Raw genomic sequence first — 22,645 nt, 5'->3', positions numbered from 1 at the left:
GTTTAGGTGTAAGTTGCATGCATTAGATAATGAGAAAAGATTGAACTTTTACAATCGAGTGCGAGTATTTGCCGGAAACATACGTATACCAACGTGGTAACATTAATACTAATCTCTTACAACCGTTCTAATGAAATATTTATTGCCTAACAAAATCAACTGATGTGAACGCATGCGTAATCTATATAACGGTATTCGCACTAAAACTTCTTTCATGCATTACACGGCGCAGTCATTGTACTTGTAACTGCAACGGGGAGATTTTTGTAACCAGTACACGGTGGACAATGATGCTGCGGTTCGAGTGACGATATTGTTAACTCATTGTGAGGAGCCAAATGTCCTGGAACAACAGGTTTGCGAAGTAAGAAAGCACTTAAGGAATTGTTCTTTAGGCAGTGGGGCATTGAGCACATGATGTCGTTCCTTAAATACTTGTCAGGAGTTGCGTATTAGAAGCTAAAACTACGTGCGTGACAAGAAATATTCCATTGCATTATACTTGTCCATGAATCATACATTTGAAATGCTTGTTGATAATTCCATACATCGATCATATCTGTTGATAGATACATAAATCAACCATACATGTTTGTAATTCAGTATATTGGTCGTATATTTTGGTCTTATCCTGATACCATTTTGTTACATCTACTGTTGAAATGTGTGTTTCTAAATAGAGTGTCAGATTCATTCGACATTAATTTACATTATTAACAGACATGCAACTCTTGTGATGGTGCTTCTTTTGCTAGATCCAATACAAGCGGATCCAGTTACAAGAGGCAACGGGATGACTGACTACAGCTAACGGGATGACTGACTACAGTTTCAGTGGTTTTCAATGCAAACAATTCTGCATACAATATATCCAATTTAGGACAAGCACTTTAAACATTGTAGTGAGACCACTCCAGTGGTCTAGTGGTTAGAGCATCCGCCTCGAATGAGGGAGGTCGCGGGTTCGAACCCCGACCGCGACTTACCAAAGACTAATAAAAATTATACTAACAGCTGCCTCGCTTAGCGTACAGCATTAAGAGGTTAGGTCTGGTGTCAGGATAATGTGACTGGGTGGCCATGATGTCACATGTCTGCGGCATGATGCACCAGTGCTAGACATCATTATAAACAGTCACACTGAAGATATCGTTGCGATATGACTGATTGTTTTTTAAAGGTACGTTAAAAATACAAATCCAAATTACAGACACACTGTAGGACAATGTTGGGCAAAGTATGTTACGAGAAGAAATCGATAAGCTAAATTTTGTTGTACCTGAAGCTAATAAAACAGTCGAACGTTTGTGACGTAAACCGAATTACGATTATTTTCTAATACGAATAGTTTCAGTAGTCATGTGATCAAATACACAATAAATATCATGCGCACAATAAAATATATGCAAGATATATTACTTAAATATGACTTGTTTGCCTGGTCTTGGTTTACACAACAGGTTTGTTATACTGAGATCAATGAGGATTCACATGCATCTAACAATATAGTCACTGTAATATTCATTTAATTGTATTATGTGTACTTTATGCACTTTTAAAGAATTATATATAAATCTTTAAGCGTTTTATTTTAGAAAATCCACTTTTCAAAGAAATATTTATAACAACTAAACTTTTGAAACCTCACATGAAATTTAATAAACTATTTATAAGATAATATCTCATTTATTTATTTGTTATATGCCATATTTCTATTGTTTGAATACAGCAACACTTAATGTTTTACTTTTTATCGACATAAATCAGAAACAACAAGAAAAAGGTCGATTACATAAATCTTTAATCGGGAATAACAAAATGCGAAAATATACTGTTCTGTAACTTATGTGCCAACTTCTTGCTTTATATGCTGTGAATCATATCCCAGATAATACAAAGACGCTGAAGAAAATGTAGAAATTTAATTTGCTGATACAATTACAACAAAGCAATCTAATAATAATCAGCTCGTGATATCACAGCACAACCCTTACCGGGTAGAATATCTTGGCTTTCCAGTCTACATATGCAACAGTTTATTGAAAACTTCATCTTAGTAGTTTCAAAAAGTTTTCACAAGTATGTGCATCACATAAGTAATTTCTTTCCGTTAATGTCACTTACAGTGATATTATTTTTAAAATCTGTACATAGGCTAAGGTATAGTAACAACAAACTACTATCCCATGAAATTTGAAGCTCGCATATATATGTAATTCTGGCGATTTTCATTGGGATTTCAGATTAAGGCAAACATAAAAGTACTAAAAAAACATGTGACTAATTTTTTGTAAAACATAACATTTTAATATTTGGTTTCTCGTTTGAGCTATCCACAAACGTCTCCATATGATTCCAAACAAATGTAAATGTAAGGTGCGTAATTAGTATCCAAGCACAGCAAAATAATGGCCTCTCATCGGATAGACATCACTGGGAAATTAATTCATTCCATACTGTTCGTAAATACATGCTGTTTTTATTACAAAAATTCCCACTAAACGCGACCTTGAGTTTATTGCCTCGTTTTGGAAAAAAAGGGAATTATCGATATACACATATATATTAATTTGACACGTGTCATTTGTGGGACCAGAATAAAAATGAAATGTCACTTTCTCTGCTGAATATCATTATGATACGAGGGAAAAATCAAAAATAAAAAGATCCTCCTAAACCACAAAACTTAAATGAAGAAAATAAAAGCAATGAGTTTATAATGCTCAAAACGTTTTGATAACTTGAACGGCATAAGACCATTTGTAGCTATTGTATGTTAATGTTTCGTGTAAAACAAAGCAAATAGATTTATGTTCCTAATTGGAAATTTTCTTTAAAGCAAATCATTTATAGTCACTATTTCTAATGTTCGATTGGTTATAATCATTCAAACTAATCTCCAGATTACAAGCGAGACATACAGCAGTAGATGCTGCATTTGCCAGACAGGACCAGCTCCAGAGGAAACGAAAATACCGTTTCCGTCTTGTAATATCGTGCAGTTAGTTTGCATATCATTCAAATCGTCCACCTCAAAAGCTAACTCAACGTTGCACGAATCTAGAGCGGTATAAAACTCCAGGAGTGTGGTTTTCGAAATAGGATTTGTAGTGTTTACAACTCCCAAGCGCAGAAATATATCCATATCTCCCCGGAAGCATGGATGTTTTTTGATCTCCCTGACAGCTGCCAAGCATTCCTTCTGACACATTTCAAGTGGGGCACAATTCCCCATAACAGATTTATAGATGTTTAATGTCGTGAAGTTATTTTGCAATAACATGGTGCATTTTTTTCGCAAATCATTTTCACCGGCCGCCTCTAAAGCTAATTCAACGTTGCACGAATCTAGAGCGGCATAAAACTCCAGGGTTGCGCTTTTAAGAAAAGGGTCATTTATACGGAGAGATTCAAGGCGCAGAAATTTGTCCATATCTCCTTGGAAGCACGGATGTTTTTTTATCTCTCTAACAGATGTTAAACAATTCTTCTGGCACTTTCCAAGTGCGGAACAATATTTCATAACAGAACTGTATATGGCTGCTGATTCAGGAATGGACATATTGGAGATGTCCCTGTAACGGCATCCTTGAATCTCATCTTTCGCCCAGTCGCAAACGGAAATACTGTTCCACTGGCTACAGTCACGGCGAGGAAAATTTTTCTTTGGGTAGTATGTAAGGAAGCCAAAACACATTTCTTTCGATGTGTCCTCGCCGTAATGAGTTGTCGTGTATCGCGACGTTGACCGAAACACGCAGGTCGTCTTCAGTTCATCACCAGGTCTTACTTCGATGGGGTTGTCATAGCTGTGACGAGATAAGGTTTGAAAATGAGAGACAGGCGAAAATAATCAGGTCAAGTTTGAATGTATTCTTATTGGGTTCAAACGAGTAATTTAACTGGGGACCGTTGACAATGCGTAAGTAATACACAGAATTATAATAATGGTGTGCTTATCAGTGAAGGCAAGCCTTTTGTAATAAAGCGTCCAGAGAGAAAAAAAAGTAAAGTGTCGATCAAATATAAATTTTACTTATGATGCTCTCCACATTTTTTATTTTGTAATATCATGTCCTCTAGTTATCAGACTGCTTTTTACTTTGGGAAACTTGATTATAAACATACAGTTGTACACTGATTTATAATAGTGCATTGTTTCTCTTGATACAATATTAGTGTAAAGTGCTCTCCATGTATATTACGTAACGCTTCTTCACTGACAACTTACTTATAAATCACGGGGCTGTCGTATCTGTACGCTTCGTCAAATGTTACATTTTGTACCTTACTTCCATTCCTGAACAGATCAATTCGTTGTTGGGTTCCTGTAATTAAGAAAGTTTTGCTTGGAGTGACATAAGCTTAAAGTGAAATTATTTATATATATTTCAATAAGGAAAATCTTTCTCTCTGTGTACATACATACATACATACATACATACATACATACATACAAACATACATACATACATACAGTAGAAACTGAAGATCGGTTATAACGTTTCAGAGGCGACTGTAAAATTTGAACGTTATAACTGATACATTTGACATCCAAACGCGTTTAGTTTTCAAAATGTGAATGTACGTGTCCGATTTACATACAGTAAACAGTTTATACTTGAGTGTTATCATGTAGGAAAAAAATGGCAAACCAGTACGTTTCAGCATGTGTAAACATAGATGTACATATAACAGCCATCATGTGCTGATAAAATGGTGTTAAGCCCACAACAACATTGACCAAGCAACCCAAGATTCCAAAGTAACGATTATTATTAAAGTGTAATTATTGCGTCTGTGTTATATGGTGCCTTTCTAAGGCCTCTTTTATTTACCAGTTATGCAATATGTATGAATATTGCGCCTTTTCTACTAGTGGCTTTTGTTTTGTGTTTTGTTTTTACAAATGGCATCAATGGTTTCAGGGCGGAAAAGGAGGAGACTGGGGATATATCCCTGGGGTCCGGGCCCGTAAGGGTGGCCCGTGCCGAACAATACTTTTTAATTTTATAAAAGAAAAATATTGTTTGAACAAGAACTAGGACAGGCCCCGGTGTTTCTTACCCCAGAGCCTGTGATCGCTTCTACGGCCCTGCGTTGTGTATCTGGTTCGGCGCATCAGGAGATAAAACATTATAATTGAGCTAATTTTCTCAGCAGGTCGACACAAATTAAACAGTATAAATAAAAAATAGTTTCTAATAATGGAACGTTATGAAACAAAGTCTTTGGAGTATATTTTATTTACAAATTTAGTCAGAAAATTTGAACTCACAGGCTATAACAGAGAAAACCTTGTAACCAAAAATACACTCTTTTATATTTATTAAAACCAAGCAAGAAATCACTATACACTCTTTATATATATATATATATATATATATATATATATATATATATATATATATATATATATATATATATATATATATATATATATCATGCAAAGAAAACTAGTTTGCAATGTAATTTGCGATTTTATGTCATAACACGATTACCCTGTTCGTTTTTTTAGTTTATTCCGCTTATATGGAGCGAGTGCAATATGTGAATGACAAATGAACCTTTTCCTGCAATAAACTAGGCCCTAACTTTTTTAGTACAATGTGTGAATGAAAATATAACTTTTCCTCCAATGGAATAAGGCCTTAGAAGTAGAATACAATATATGAATGACAATATAACTTTTCCTCCAATGGACTTGGCCCTATCATTTCGACTACTACATATGAATGTCAATATACGTTTTCCTTCAAAGAAGTAGGCTCTCGTATTTCTTGGAACGAACGATCACATAGGCACAGGGCCGGCGCTACCATATAGGCAAACTAGGCAGCCGCCTAAGGCGCTGATTTCAGGGGGCGCATTTTTAATTTTTGTATTATTGTTTATACATTTTGAAATTTATATTTTCCGGGGGGGGGGGGCCGCCAGAATCTAACCTTGCCTAGGGCGCCAGCTAGTCTGGCCGGATCTGGCGCCGGCCCTGCATGGGCATGACCATTCTATACCAAGCATTGGACCACTGTGAACTAATGGTCCTTATGACCACACAAGTCATGGGCGAGGATTTCAAAAATATATGAGAATCAAAACAATGTCAAAGTTTAAATTTACAATTATTGTTGAACAAAATCAAAATCACTAATTAGTATTTCATTGTCAGTTTCAAAACGAGGTAACATGGGGCACATGATGGATTTTTTATGTACTATTAGCGTATTAGTTTATTTATGCATATAGTTATATTTTCTCATGGGTTAATGGGACTTTAACCAGTGCTTTTTACTGCTACATAAATTCTGACTTTAACCATACGGTAGGACTACATTGTACTATGCCTTTACGTGGTGAGACTTTTGATTTGGGTAACATTTGTCCGGTGTGTGTGTGTGTGTGATTTGGAACTTTAACGTAGCTGTAAAAAAAATCAGTCATATCGCTAAGATATCTACAGTGTGGCAGTTTTATATTCATGTCTAGCACTGGGGTATCATGCCTCAGACATGTAGCATTATTTCCCACCAGGTCACATGATTATGATACCAAGCCGACCAGTCCTAACACATATGCTGAGCGCCAAGCGAGGCATCTGTTAGTATCGTTTTTGTACGTATTTGGCATGACTCGACCTGGGATTGAACCCGCGACCTCCCGAGGCGGACGCTGTAATCACTAGGCCACCGGAGTGGTCATATTCGTCCGGTATAGAGCTTGTAGACATTTATAGCAAATACAAATTACAGGAAGCTACCCATTTTGGTTTTTCACAAAGTTTGCGTTAACTTCAGTTTACATGTGTATTTGGACAATCAGCTGCATAAAATAGTTATTTTTTCTCAGGGGTTAACATGTCCATGAAATAATTTTTTGATCTTATTCTGTAAGAAAACGTGTTCAATACATCAATACACTCTGCAATGTAGGTTGTTAACTACACCATTGAAACACACCGACATGTTAGCCGGATACACTGTTTTCAACATACCTAGATAATGCATGTGGTTGACAGCAGTAATTATGTTTATGTTGCCGGTCATCATTTTACTTGTGCATCTTTCGGGGCACGTGCCTATAGCGGTGACAGCTGTTTCGCCTGGAGGGATGTGTAGATACGTCTGACCAATCATAAGAACGCCTGCGTCGTTTGGGCGGAGTTTTGTGGTATAATAAAATGTCATACCCGAACTATCAGTAGTTCCACTAATCAGGGCAGGATTGTTCCAATGAAACTGAAACAAAGAGAAAAGAAAATATTGGAAAAGCCTTAGATGCAACGTAGCATATACCAATATACCATGTGTACAAAGAAATACATGCTTTCTAATATAACATACAAATCTGAGTGCATATATATATATATATATATATATATATATATATATATATATATATATATATATATATATATATATATATATATATATATATATATATATATTGCATTGTTTGTTAGCTGTTTAATATTTTAATTTCATTATACATTTTATTTGTGTTTTAGCATTGTATCCAGTAACTGACCTTGTCCGAAGTCATTGACAATTTTTGCAAAACCCCTTTTTTCTGAGTGAGGATCATTGTCTTAAGCTGAGTCAAAAACGTTGTATTTTTATAGCTAAACTACATGATGATTCTTATATGTTTATGGTGGTTTTGGTGATGGACTTTCTGATTATAACTAAGATCCTTCTAGAACAATGTTCATTTTTTACCCTTATCCAAGGTCAATTTCTACGTCTTGGTTTCAGATATAACTAGTGTTTATTTAACGATTAGCCATTTGTACCTGAAGACCTTAGCAGAATCATTTGTATTATTGTCGTATCCAGAATTTATTTGGGGCTGGAATTTGTTTGGTCAAATTATATATTAATGCTTATGAAAATTGTAATCTTGGAAATAAAAACTCGAACAAATACTGAATTTTCAAATAAGGGTTTAATTCTTGGATTGTATTATTGTGATCCAACAAATGAATGTTGGTAATTCACCATGACACGGGCCATCTCAGGCACATCAACACCTTTAGCAGTGGATTTAATTTGGATTTCTACTGAAGTTTATTCATAACTTTAAGTATTAAGATTTGTGTCTGTAATTCACCGATTTTGTGGGATTTAATTCGCAAAACCGTAAGTTCCTTTTTTACATTTTCACTTTGCATGCAAAGCAATTGAATTATTTTCTTTTAGGTTTATAAAGATTGTAGATTCTCACACTTTTCTATGACTATTTAGGACCATAGAGACGTAATATATGATAGATATACAAGTCGTCTTATATTAAAAGTTACCTGCCTTGTTTAAAGATTTCACTGGGATAAAGACAGATGAAACGCACTTGTAATACATAATACATTAGTACAATAAATCAACCATAAAAGAAAATTTAATACAATTCTATACAATTAATTTTGTCACTTAAAAATCAAAGCAAAGAAGTTAACTAAATAGAAAAAAAGCCAACTTAGCACTGCTACCAAACAAATGTGAGAGTATACAAATATCAGCATATTCATTCATACGAACATTCACACATATATACAAATATACACATTAACATACGCGCACCACCTCTATGCACACCCAGATATATACGCACGCATACCCATAAACGCATACGTTTCCAAAACATACAGTGGCGTCGCTAGGGGGGTGCGGGGGGTGCGGACCGCACCGGGTGACACCATCTCAGAGGGGTGACACCAAAATGACTGTCTATAAATTTTTTGAATTTGTATGCAGGAAGGAGGTCCATTGGGGTGACACCATGAGTAACCGCACCGGGTGACACCAACCCTAGTGACGCCATTGAAAACATACATTATTACTCTATTCATTGTTTGTACAATAACTATATATTATCAACCTTTTCAGAATTTTCAGTTTCTAAAACCGCCATGTTTTTTCTGCAGTAAATTTAAAAACAATGATAGTTTTCAATTTAAGCAAACCTGGTCTGTCTTTATTATATCTACATTTATAATTATCTTATTTTGCATATAAAACTTTCAGATTAATTATATCATCAGTCTGGGTTTTGCTTTTGATACAAGCAATAATATTTATGTGTGCGAAAATTTAATTATATATATATATATATATATATATATATATATATATATATATATATATATATATATATATATATATATATATGCCTATATTTACTTTTTATATATTGCTAAATATCATTTTTTTAAAAATCTGTTTTATGTGAGAATCCCAAAAGATATGGGATTGTCTCTGCATGCAGTATACAAAAAGAGCAGTTTTTTTGCGATAATTCTGATTATTTGGAGAAATACATTTGTAGACAGAAGTCTATCTAATATTTTCAGCTGCGGGTATTAAGTATTTCGACATTTTGATGTTTGATATGGTAACAAGATAACTTTCTGCCAATCATCATCTTATAAATTTGCAAATTTAAATTTCATTTTCTTCTAGAAATTGGATTTTAATTGTTTCCAGTGTTCTCAATAGATACTTTTAAATCCTCTTTTAATTTTCATAATGGTATACACAGCAATATTCATAAAAGGCTGTGATAAATTTGAATCATAATTGATGCAAATTCTGAATTGTATGACTTTACAGCCTCAGACAAGCATTGTAAATCAATGAAGTGCATGCTAATGGAAAATCTATTTTTACAACTATCAAAACGTATCCAGGAACCATACTCATTTATCAAATCGTTCACAAGTCGAATATCTTTTTGAAACATGTTTAGTAATTCACGCTTTTACCATTGATTGCAATACAAGTTTTCAATCGTACTTGTGTTTCTGAAATATTTTCAGTTGTGACTATTTTTAATGATCCGATTAGCTTATACTTCAAACAAATATAGACGATTAAGATCCCTTTTCACTGAATTACGAAAATATGTCTGAATGCAAAATAATTAACAATATTAGATACAGAAATTGGGCTCATCGGATAATATTGTTATCATTCGGGTGATTTTCAACGCATTCACAAACTTAAATATATCAATGATGCTTAATCCATCCTCCATTTATGATAGTCCTTCATAGATTTTTTTTCTCCATTTGACCTTTAACCCAAATCATACAAACTTGTAATAAAGAGTGTAGTTAGTTCACTAATAACATTTTTTCGATTAATTTTAGAAATAACTAAACTCATCGCAATTATCCTTCCATGCGGAGTTAAAATCCTTTTATTTCCCTGAAAACGCACATTCTTAACTTCCGGAGCTTTAGATGGATAATTAAGAGTTGTAATTTGTCCAAGTTACCAGAAAGCTTTATATCTAAGAGAACAACTTTAGTACAACTTCAGGTAAAATTATATTCTGGTCAGTTTATTAAACCAAATGGAGACTTGACCTTTGATAATTATACGAGAGTTGATGTTTTCGATACCAAAGCTTGATCCAACCTATCGTTGGTTCATCTAAACTTAGAAAATACAGAATCGTATCAATAAATGGCCATACAACCGAGTCGAAAGCTTTTCAAAATCAACAAATAGAAACAGTCCGGGAATATTGCGCTTTCTCGTGCATGCTCGTGCAAAACATTCAGTCTTATGTTTCTAATGTTTTAAAATTGATCGTTTAATAGAGATAGTCTCACACGTTCAATACATAATACTGATTTTTAAATTTTATGATAGCTTCTTTTACTTATCTAAATTATTTTGTGTTTTTAATAACAAATTATTAAATCTCAGAATGTTTTCCTTTCGATATCCCTCTTAAAAACTATCTCCATTTTTTCCAAGAGAATGATCAGTCCTATACCCCGCTTCAACATTTCCATTTTCAATAATTGTAAATACATTTTTTGAAACTAGAACAAGCCCAGTCTGTTTTGATTTACTGAATTACTTTTCCTCCAGGTACACCCATGAATCCCTCTCTCTCTCTCTCTCTCTCTCTCTCTCTCTCTCTATATATATATATATATATATATATATATATATATATATATATATATATATATATATATATATATATATATATATATATATATATATATATATATGCGTGGATCCATCACAAGGATTAAATCTCTCCCAATTATAACATGATCGTGTTTGAAATGAAATATTTTATCTAATGTTGGCTGTCTCTACTTGATCGTTAAATAATTTATCAGTGTAAATCTGAGGTTTCTAATAGTTATGTCCTAATAAAAGTCGACTATTGTGCAACACAATTTAAGAGTGTGTACCGAATAATTGTTATTCTTTAGAACCTTAAACATATCTCTTCTTTTGGTGAGATCCCCTAACCCCTGACAATTCAATGTTGCAATATTTATCGACTCATATATTTTAATGAAGTGATATGTTGCAAGTTATTTCTTGGGTGCAGAGACCATCAAACAAATGTATGTAATTAAGTGAATTTGGTGAACCTAACCCAAGTTTATCATCTGCTGCATGATGTGCCATAAATTTAACAACTACTTTCATAATGTTATTGGTAACAATATATTGTAACATCCTGCTACGTTCATCATGAAGTCTAATGGGATAGAAGCAAAGAAATATCTTTATTTGTTTACCACTAAATATCCGCTGAGCAGTTCTACGAAAATACATTACCAAATATGTAGACTCGTTGTCAAATTGTTTAATTATTACTGCCCTTCTTTAAGCAACAGTAAATAAACGACATAAACCAGGACGAATACGTAAAGTTAGCATAATACTACTAAGCAGTGTACCTGACTTCGTGGTGTAAATAGAATGTACTCATTCAAATTTTAAAACAATTTCTAAGAGTATAATTCATTTTAACGTCTCAAGTGACATTAATATATCAGAAAGAACATGTCTGTACATAGATACTCCTGGCGATTCCTCAACCACTGACTTCAGCATTACATCAAATCTTCACATATGTTTGAGACGAATTTCAAAGTGTTACAATGATAGCAGTTTCGTTTTACCTTCTTTACCTAGACATGCAAAAGTGATTTAAAAATAATTGATTTTTAAAGCTTTATTTCGCCACTTTATTTTATCTAATCCTTCCCATATGTCCTATATATCCTATAAAAAATAATACAAAAATAATAGTATAGCTACTTTACTGTCCTACCTCAAAGGCAGCTCTTTTGTAGCCATTGACACCGATTCGGAACCCACTACTCTCATGAAGGCACTGTCCAGACACCCCAACAGCCCAGAGTCCGATGATATCCGAACACCCTCCACCTGGAGACATGAAACAGTCATAGGGCTGCATCAGCGGAATCGAAGAATCTGCCAATAGAATCCATTATTATTCCAAATATTTGATCTGATGTTGTTTATGCACATGAGGGTGTGTACATAGTAGACGATGGTCCGGTGAATTATATAAATTTCCTAACTTAATAGCAAATGAAGTGTCAGAGTGGACGAATGCACAGATCAAGTACGTGAGACCTTTAAAAAGTAAGCTTATGCAAAGTAAGATATATAACCATATATTCTTAGCATTTCCAAACAGGTACAGTACAATCAATTTTCCCAGCCAGAAAGTCATATAAGAAGACAATATATCTTCTGTTCTTTTTAATTCAGTTACAATATCAAGCAATATTTATTCGGTCTCAGACACATTGCCTAATTAAGAGAGAGAGAGAGAGAGAGAGAGAGACAGAGAGACAGAGAGAGAGAAGAAGATAGAATGCATCACATTTCGATGATGTCATACGAGTTCTGTCAGAACGTATATCAAGTGGGTAATGATTTAATATTGAATTTATGACATGAATTGAATAATTTCCCATGTTTGTGAGATTTAGAGAGCATGGGCAGAGCATTTTTCAAAGAGTTTCATAAAATTGATACTAAATCATTACCATTTGAGATTATGTTTATCGTGTAGTTTTTACTTTACTGCAAATAGTAGTGAAAGAAAAAGAAATTATGTCATTCATTCTGACTCAGATGATGCACCTTTCATTTCCTGTGCGTAATGGTATTTTGCCTTGAATTCTGTTGCGCTGTTTTATAACTAGTATATTTTATTAGTTTATTTTAACCAATTATAATTCAAAGAGTAACTGTCCTTTTGACTCTAACAACATAATTTTTCAACACAATTTATATGTAAGCTCAGTATGATGTCACAGTTTTAGTTCAGTTAAAGAAATATTTAACAGCGAGAGTATGTCATTATTAGTTTCACTTCTAAGCATTCAAACTGTTAGATGTTTGAAGGGCTGATTATGGATACAGATATTCCAGATTTTAAGTAATGTATTCTTGACCGGATATTTGCATTATTCGCTTTGGAATAGTAGACTAAAGTACATATAAAAAACCTTCGGAATTACATCATCTGATACCAGCTATCTTAATTTAGTATTGCTGCCTGAACAGAGCAAAACTAATTCAATATTCATTTAGCAATTAAAACTCTATTTAACGAATATTTGCTAAATGTGGGTTAGACTTGTGGAAACGTGTCTCGTTTTGAAATGTATCATTAACTACAAATAACGTGGCGATTTTAGGCATCAGTCTATAGTCACGATGTTGGCTATGACGAACTATGCAGGTGATTGGCAATTTGTATATGTCTGTCTGTCTGCATTTATGTATTTATGTGACTTATCCTTTGGAATGTGTTTGCTCAATCAGCTTTCCATCTTAGGATAATTTTACATTATAGTTTTCTTTTTTAAAAGCAATAGAATCAAGGATTCAATAAATGGCGTGATTAAGATTTACTCACCTCCGGCGGCGTCACATCCGTATACAATAATGTGATGCATCATATTCACGTTGTCAATGATAGGTTTATTAGCAACCAGGTGGTAGTCGCCATCTGTAGGAAGGTCGAAGATCATACATTTGTAAGTCGTCTGTTTTGGCGGAACTGCCGATACTGGGAAACGTACAGTCAGGTTCCTTGTTCCTGAAAGCAATCGAACACGACGATAAACAAGGTGAGGTTGCATCACTGTTCAAATGTATGTGTGGGTTACCTTTATATTAAAACATATATTTCACTTTGAACCTGATTATGTTATGTTTGGGAGAGATATCAATCTTGATGTGTAAATAATTCAAGAGCATGAAGAGTTGTATTGAATATATGTACATATTAAGGCTTCCGCATATAATGGTTTCTAATGGCGTAAGTTATACAAGTCTTATGTCACACTTTGGACATGTGACCTACCAAAGTAATGCAAAGTCGTCAGATATTGTTAAATTCTCAAAGTTGTGTGATAAATTCAATATATATTTATCTATAGAAGTCAATATCATTTCATCTCGTGGTTACATTTAAAGTATCAGGGTGTGTGTGTGTGTGTGTGTGTGTGTGTGTGTGTGTGTGTGTGTGTGTGTGTGTGTGTGTGAGTGTGTGTGTGCGCGTGTTTGTGTGATTGTGTGTGCATGTACAACACCGTGAAATATATCTGGTATTATTGTTGAAAAATACTTAATCACATACAATTTACTGCTGTAAAATCACTTTCAAATAACATGCTATTTTCCCATGCTTAGGGTCTAACTTCTGTTTCTATCGGCGTATCTCAGTGGGGGAATATTAAACGATATACTCAGGACAAGTTTCACTGAGGAAAAAAAAACCTTCAATCAGATTCTTGAAAAAATAAAAATGTTATCTCGTAGAGAACAATGCAAAATAAAAATTTTGTCTCGTAGAGAACAATGCAAAATAAAAATGTTATATCGTAGAGAACAATGCAAAATAAAAATGTTATCTCGTAGAGAACAATGGAAATTAATGTCGTATTATGTAGATTTAGGATGAACAGTTCACAGCTTACCAATGTATAGTAAAGAAATATTACGTTTTTTATTCGGGACGCTTGTAAGGTCAATGTGATCTCAGTGCATTTGACTGAAAAAGTCAATCCTCAAACAAAACTATAAAACAAGCAGTTTTGCACTGTCGAAAAATTCTGACTGTGTCCCTTTTCAGTCTTTATTATAGTTATTATTATATTTATTGATGGCCTTGACATCACCTTAACAGTCAAGACAGCATGTAACATTCTCGTGAAACTAGCTTCAGTTGCTTCCTTCTTTCTTCTATCTTTCTTTCTTTCTAACTTTTTTTGTTGTCTTTTTTCTTTCTTTCTTTTTTTTTTTTTTTTGTTTCTTGAAAATGGTGTCTGCTAAATTTACATCAGTTTGAAATGATTTATTGGTTGGTATTTAACACCATACCTCGCCATTTGTGTTCAGGAATTGAACCAAGCTATATGAATAGCAGTGAGAAGGACAGTGGAAGATGACATCATCTGATGACCAACAAGAAGAACTTCACAATATTCGTCTATTTGCTTGATATTTTTAGTTTCCTTTCAAAATCGTGTAAATCTTTAAAACGGCACATTCGTTAAATTCATTTATTTTCTGTTGCTTCCTACTAATAAGACATGATTGCGAGCCTTATTATTCTATACCCTACAAGCTATAAATAAATATATAAACAGTGACTAGTATTATACACCTGAATAACTCAACAATAAAATAATCACGATGAAAAAATACAGAATGTAATATATATATATATATATATATATATATATATATATATATATATATATATATATATATATATATATATATATATATATATATATATATATATATATATATATATATATATATATATATATATATTTGCGTACATACCTACCTACCTACCTCAACCTACCATAACTACATACCTACCTACCTACCTACATACATACATACATACATACATACATATACCTTTTGTTCGTTCATTCGTCTTTGTGTTTTCTTTGTTCGATATTAGATCCATTACAGTTCATCTTATTGTAATTGTCAATGCATTACACGCAATAAGGTAATTTAATCTAAAGCAATCTTTAAGAAAAGAGTACGTGAAATAGTAAAGTTTTAGTTGGGGTTTCTGATATTTTCAGAATCACGGGAAGAATTTGCTTTACAAGTACATGTACAAAGATCTATAGAAAACATTAGTACCAACATTTTAACCCTGATCACGCGCATGGAGTCATGACAATCTATGCTGTTATGACGTATCAGTTTAAGGCGTTCCTTTAGTAATTACTACATATACATTGTATAGAATTATCGCGGATCACTTTTGTGAACGAAACCTGAACCCAACCGCCCATGTAATGCCCATGAGATAGGACTCGGGTGGCTTTGCACCTGAACGTCTACAGAATGTAATGCTCTAGAATTTTGCTTGAAATTGAATTTATGACATACAATTAAGTATTTTTTTATTTTTACATCTTATCATGAAATTCGACAATAAATAACTTAATTCTTTTTTAAATTTCGGAGAAAACAAATTACTAGACGATGTATAAATGGAAAATTATTTATAAACACCAGTACCGTCAAAAAAATGAAGAAAACAACGTCATCTCCGGTGAGTAATGACATTGCTTCTACTAGTATTCTAAGTTCGCCAATATACTGAGTACTTGAGACGAAAAGTGTGATCTGCACTTACGTAACTTAGTTTAATGTTGGATGTGAATAATTTACCTACTTTTGTGACCATTGAAACCATGCATGACCAAATGTATACAAGCATACATGTCCAAATCTTCCGGTTTTTGTTTTCACTATAATAAAATTATAATCACTGTGTCAGAATAAAGCTATTCTGCCTAATCAATGATGCCTTTCAGTACAATGACAAATTTATAAACTTTTATTTCATCGATCAAGTCATTCTGGGTTGGGGTACTTCCGGCGGGCGTCTTTCTGAAAATTAACGTGCAACAACCGGAATGTTACCTGGACATTATTCGATGATTAAAACTATGGTCTGGATAAGCTTCAAATGCACGAACTTCTTTGAGTTTCACCCACTGCTCCCTACCCTGGGGCCTCGATGAAACAAACTGGCGCCTATTCGTTTAAGGCATCAGTGTCCACTCTACCACCCAAACCCAACGACCTTTCTGTCACCAACCATGTTCTGTACTTCATTTTAGTTGAGTCAATAATGTGGCCTTGCTCTTTGTTTTGGACCTCTGTTTGTTTCAAAGAATGCCCCAGCTATGCAAACATCAAAGTTTCTGAGTATAACTTGATGACCAGGAAGTTTTCAGAAATGATGATTGATCACGACATTTTATCCGATTTTCAACAATATATCTAATCTTTATTCCACTTATGTAACCTTGTAACACACGACGAGTACAAACGGATAATTAACAGAGAATCGTGCGTGTAACAAGAAAGAATAATATAGTCATTTGTTGGCAATACTACCTAAATCACACGACAAGATTTTGTTAACTGCTATACCAGATAATCCGAGGTAGCATGTACATAGCAACATAGATCGCAAGTAAAACAGCATGCTAACTTATGTCCGTGTTGAGCATAATTACGTCGACGCTTTTCATGATTTAAACCAAAGACCAATAATTGCGACGACCATATAACATAACATGTCTGTTTTATCTTACCATTACTGTTGATTGCGTCACATCTGAATTCGTCCACGTAACAATCAACCCAGGTATTCTTTCCTGTACACTGGGAACTGTTCATAGGCTCACATACACCTATGCGGAAAATAAATGAAAAGAATTATAGCCAAACCGGTTCCCGAGTCATAATCAGTCCCAAGCAAGAGTAACATTGTTATCGCCTAACTCTCATGCACCATGTTATGACCCACATGGACATCCTCAAAAAAGGATGGAACATGGTCGAAGTGAGAGCAAGTTCGACGTGCATGTGAACTTTTACGCGGTACTTGTTCGAATCCTGCTCAGAAGGAATAAAAACTATACAGTCTGTTTTAATTGTCTCTCTTTCCCTTCTCAAAACACACACACTGTGTGTGTGTGTGTGTGTGTGTGTGTGTGTGTGTGTGTGTGTGTGTGTGTGCGTGTGTCGCTTCATATATTTTACGTGTATGTCACATAAAACTGATTCCTAAATGGTACAAAGGTGTCATGTGGCGCCTACCTTTTATAAATGCTGACATAGAACTACTTAGTTGCATAAGGACTTTAATGGTGCCGTCCTTTTATATGCTGACATATAACTATCTACTTAATAGCATGAGGACTTAAATGGTGCCGTCTTTTTATATGCTGACATAGAATTTTCTACTTAATAGCATGATGACTTAATTGGTGCCGTCTTTTTATATGCTGACATATAACTATCTACTTAATAGCATGAAGACTTACATGATGCCGTCTTTTTATGCTGACATAGAACTATCTACTTAATAGCATGAGGACTTAAATGGTGCCGTCTTTATATATGCTTACATAGAACTATCTACGTAATAGCACGAGGACCTAATTGGTGCCGTCTTTTTATATGCTGACATATAACAATGTACTTAATAGCATAACGACTTTAATGGTGCCGTCTTTTTATATGCTTACATAGAACTATCTACTTAATAGCATGAGAACTTTAATGGCGCCGTCCTTTTTTATGCTGACATAGAACTATCTACTTAATAGCATGAGGACTTGAATGGTGCCGTCTTTTTATATGCTTACATAGAACTTTCTAAGTAATAGCACGAGGACTTAATTGGTGCCGTCCTTTTATATGCTGACATAGAACTAGCTACTTAATAGCATGAGGACTTTAATGGTGCCGTCCTTTTATATGCTGACATAGAACTATCTACTTAATAGCATAAGGACTTGAATGGTGCCGTCTTTTTATATGCTGACATAGAAGTATCTACTTAATAGCACGAGGACTTAATTGGTGCCGTCCTTTTATATGCTGACATAGAACTATCTACTTAATAGCACGAGGACTTTAATGGTGCCGTCCTTTATATACTGACATACAAGTATCTACTTAATAGCATGAGGACTTTAATGGTGCCGTCTTTTTATATGCTGAAATGTTATATATGGAAACAATTTTAACAACTTGCCCTTGTAAGAAGCTTGTTTAATACGTAATTTATTCACATTATAGACTATCTGATTATGGAGACAATAATAATAATAATAATAATAATAATAATAATAATAATAATAATGTTCCAAATTATTATTATTATTATTATTATTATTATTATTATTCATCGCGCTATCCTCATCATCATAATTATAGTTTTTGTTATTTGCATCATTGTCATTTTTGGTACTAGTGTTAACATCCGAGTGTTAGTATCAGCATTGTTACTAACCTGGGTGAGATATTCCTACTAGTTTAAAGGGACTATGACCAGGACTCCACACACAGTTTGGATCCCCCAGTTCTTCTCCGTTTGTTTTACCGTCTCCGTCCGAGTCCAGCTGACAAAGAGTCTTTGTCCATTGCTGTAAGGAATAAACCATAAAATGTAATAATATATGATATTAATAAAACTTACCTATATTTCCTTATTGCGTCTTTTTCACCATCAACGTTCGAATATTCATTCGAAGATGATGTGTTCGCATGCGAACGTTTTTATGCGCTCTCTTATTAATTCTCTGTACATGTCTAATTCGTTATGATACATTTCTTCTGTTTTCTTCTTTCTACTTCGTGTATTGTGACTTATTAAAATGTATTACACTCGCTGTGATGCTTATCATATATAGTGGAGAGATTTGTATGACTTACTTCCAATATGTAGTCCTTATTATTTGGCATCAACAATTCTTGTTATTGGTTGCAATTAAATATCTATTCAAGTAATGCTGACTGAAAAATATTGTTTAATCTAAAACTTTTGAAAATCACACTAAAAGAATTAGCAAGTATAGGATATGTAATTTATAGACCTTTCCTGCTGCATAGAAAGCAAGACCAAATGGGTTCCTCTCGCCTCCTCCCAACGCATTCTTGTGTCCCACTCCGCGCCAGATGTAATTCGCTTTACAAGGATGAGGAACCATTTCTCCATTTGGAATACTACTCTGATACATTTGGTATCCCCATATTCCTGTTAGCAGCTGGATCACACATGAAAATATTGTGATGTACCTGTGTGGAGAAATATTTTTTATTTTTAGATTACACTCCACGAATTAAACTATTTCCATAGACTGTCACGATGTCTGGCTAAATTACTATACTTTCTTCGTAAGACAGCCAAAAACGCTTCGTTCCTACGAACAATCTATCCAAAATGAAACTTTGAAAGGATACAGTTGATATGGTGATAGATATGGCATTGAGAAATGTTTTTGTGGAGGTGACTAATGTAAAAATCAGATGTTTTCATTTACATCCAGTAGTGCCTGTTTGGTGACAGCAATACAAGGAGAATTATATACATGCCTTCTTTCGCTTACAATTTCCCCTTATGTATGCTTCTCTTCTAGAAGAAAGTTACTATTAGTTTTAGCAGTAATTATTTTCAGCAAATCAGTCAAATTTATTTCTTAAATAGGGGTATTTAAAATAAAGCCACTCATAGGCTGGTTCAATTGCTAATAAAATAATGAGTTTCATGTGACCTAAATAATAACACATATTTTGACTGAATCCGTACTGGCAACATTGGTTGCTTCAAGCTGCTCTACTTCTGTTGAAGTTTACGATGGTGTAGTTTCATCTGCATTTAACTTCCTTCGCGCACGTGGAATAAAAGTCAATAAACGGAATGAAAAATGGTACAGAATAATCAATCAAGCGTAAAGAACAAAGATAACTGCCACCAGCATGAACGTAGGAAACTTTATTTTATGGGGCCCCGAGTGGCCGAGTGGTCTAAAGCGCTCTCCGTTACGGATCACTGCCATCTCACCTCTGTCTACGCCGGTTCTAGTCTCGGATTGAACCAGTGTGGGTATGTGAGAAACTTGCCGGTAGCTTCTCGTGGGTCGGTGGTTTTTTCCAGGGTTTTTCCGGGTTCTTCGTCTACCATTAATACTGGCCGCCATGTATAGAGTATATCGTGTGCTGAAAAATGGCGTTAAACCCCACAACAACAACAACAACAACAACTTTATTTTATAGGAATCCCAATTTGTAACTACTTATTTATTATTTTTTTCGTCATCTGGTTATCAAATTTATACGGGTTGAGTGAGGCACTTGTCTTACATATTATGCATATACATTATTTTATGGGCGTTTAGAAAATACACACACACACACACACACACACACACTAATATCATACATAACCTATATTCTTTGTCATACAATGATGTCAAGTTTTTATTCGAACAGTATCAAAAACTCTTTTAATTTACAGTTGCGTCAGAATTTTAACATCGCATTGAATTTGCACTTGTATCAGACTTTTCAAGTCCTTTTTTAAAATTGTAACAGTTGAATTTTGCTTCCATACAATTTGGGATATTAGTTTTTGTCTTGAAGGCTTTTTTATACGTGCACCACTATGCTGATCCCAAGAGAATGCTCTGGATAATTTCCTATTTCAGATATATTTCATGCCAGATTAATATTTGCATGAGATGAAAAGCGAACGAAAATTGTAATTGTATGTTTTTCTTTACTTTTTAATTTCTTTTGGCCTTGTTACCTTACAGTGCTTTCGTTAATATTGTCATAGATGATGAAAATCATAATTTCTACAGACAAACCAAATCTCTGACAGATATCCACCATGCTTTATTTTCCTGTTTTCTTTCTTGTGTTTCAGCTATTGTTCAGTTCAGGACATTAAAATTGTATTCAGTGAGAAGTAGGTTCTACTAATTTATTTCGTATTGAGCCAAACACGGTCCTGTAATATGGCATTTAAAGATCACATGAAATTTATGCTACTAACATTCATTTGACAAACTACCTGGCTATATTTCCTGCTACTAATGAAAATTATCAAAGCTAATATTATTTTTAAGTACAATTAATTTCACTCATAAAGAGAATTGCTGAACGATTGGTAGAGTGCTTGCTATATTATTATATGAGAAACAAGAATGCACATTTACATACATTCATACATACATACATACATACATACATACATACATATATCACTTACCTCATATCAATTCCCTCTATGTACGACTCTAAGATATGTCTTCCCCGGGTCGTTTATACTCCGCAACTCAAGATATGATTCCTATTAAAATTATATATGACCACACGGTCCATATATATCTACTCAGGCTTAGGCCAACCTTCAAATACCTGTAAGGCATTGTAAGTGTATTCTTTTGTTGTCGTTTTATTTATAGAAGTCAACTAGTTTTTTGTCACGACGGTATAATTATATGTGCTCGCAATATATGCACCATGACACGGGTATTACGCAGTTAAAATAAGCTAAAGAAGCTTAAAAAAATAACTTACTGTTTTTTAAGCATTAGTCAAGGTCCCCATAACCGTTATATTTCATTATGTCGTTCAATATATACTCACAAAGTATCAAGTTACGTTTGCAACCGTAAGCAACAGTAAACGGTACTAATAGTGGTTATTAACCCTGAGCTTAACACTTGCCTAGTTTTCTTTGGAAAGCCATTTCTGGTGAATCAAGCGACCAAGCAAACATGCTCATTCCCTGGCTGTGAAGGCAGATAGCAATAGATGTGTTGACAACACAGGGCACATGCTCAGGTGCAATAGGAACTGATTGCTATCTACAGCATACGGACTTGTCCCCAGACATCTCTATAGTTTCGTGCCACTGGATTCAAACAGGTCTGGACGAGAGTGATGGCGAATCTAGGCAACGTTCCCTCACTTAAGTCACTCTCACGCGCAAATCATAACAT

At 34.1% G+C, this 22,645-nt stretch overlaps 1 protein-coding gene across 1 annotated transcript; it reads right to left on the bottom strand.

The window, feature by feature from the left end:
• Nucleotides 1-1,784: 1,784 nt before the first annotated feature.
• On the bottom strand, nucleotides 1,785-22,063 carry LOC149779052 (uncharacterized). Its single transcript, XM_089939621.1, has 9 exons — nucleotides 21,910-22,063; nucleotides 19,733-19,934; nucleotides 19,150-19,282; nucleotides 17,441-17,539; nucleotides 13,711-13,893; nucleotides 12,085-12,248; nucleotides 6,992-7,235; nucleotides 4,232-4,328; nucleotides 1,785-3,809 (listed from the first exon to the last, which is right to left on the bottom strand). The coding sequence occupies exons 1-9, from the start codon at nucleotides 21,912-21,914 to the stop codon at nucleotides 2,888-2,890; spliced, it is 2,049 nt and encodes a 682-aa protein (XP_089795747.1). The 5' UTR covers nucleotides 21,915-22,063; the 3' UTR covers nucleotides 1,785-2,887.
• Between the last annotated feature and the right edge of the window lie 582 nt (nucleotides 22,064-22,645).

The sequence above is a fragment of the Sinohyriopsis cumingii genome, chromosome 17 (assembly GCF_028554795.1).
Source record: "Sinohyriopsis cumingii isolate HCF-2022 chromosome 17, ASM2855479v2, whole genome shotgun sequence".
Taxonomy (NCBI): Eukaryota; Metazoa; Mollusca; class Bivalvia; order Unionida; family Unionidae; genus Sinohyriopsis; species Sinohyriopsis cumingii.
The sequence above is the reverse complement of the archived record's forward strand: the minus strand, read 5'-3'. Positions and strand labels throughout refer to the sequence as shown.

Bases quoted from the DNA above. Each gene is read 5' to 3' on its own strand.
- LOC149779052 (XM_089939621.1), bottom strand. The intron at 7,236-12,084 runs GTAGGACAGTAA...TCTTTGTTTCAG, and splicing joins ACAAAAGAGCTGCCTTTGAG to TTTCATTGGAACAATCCTGC. The intron at 3,810-4,231 runs GTAAGTTGTCAG...ATCTCGTCACAG, and splicing joins GACAGCCCCGTGATTTATAA to CTATGACAACCCCATCGAAG.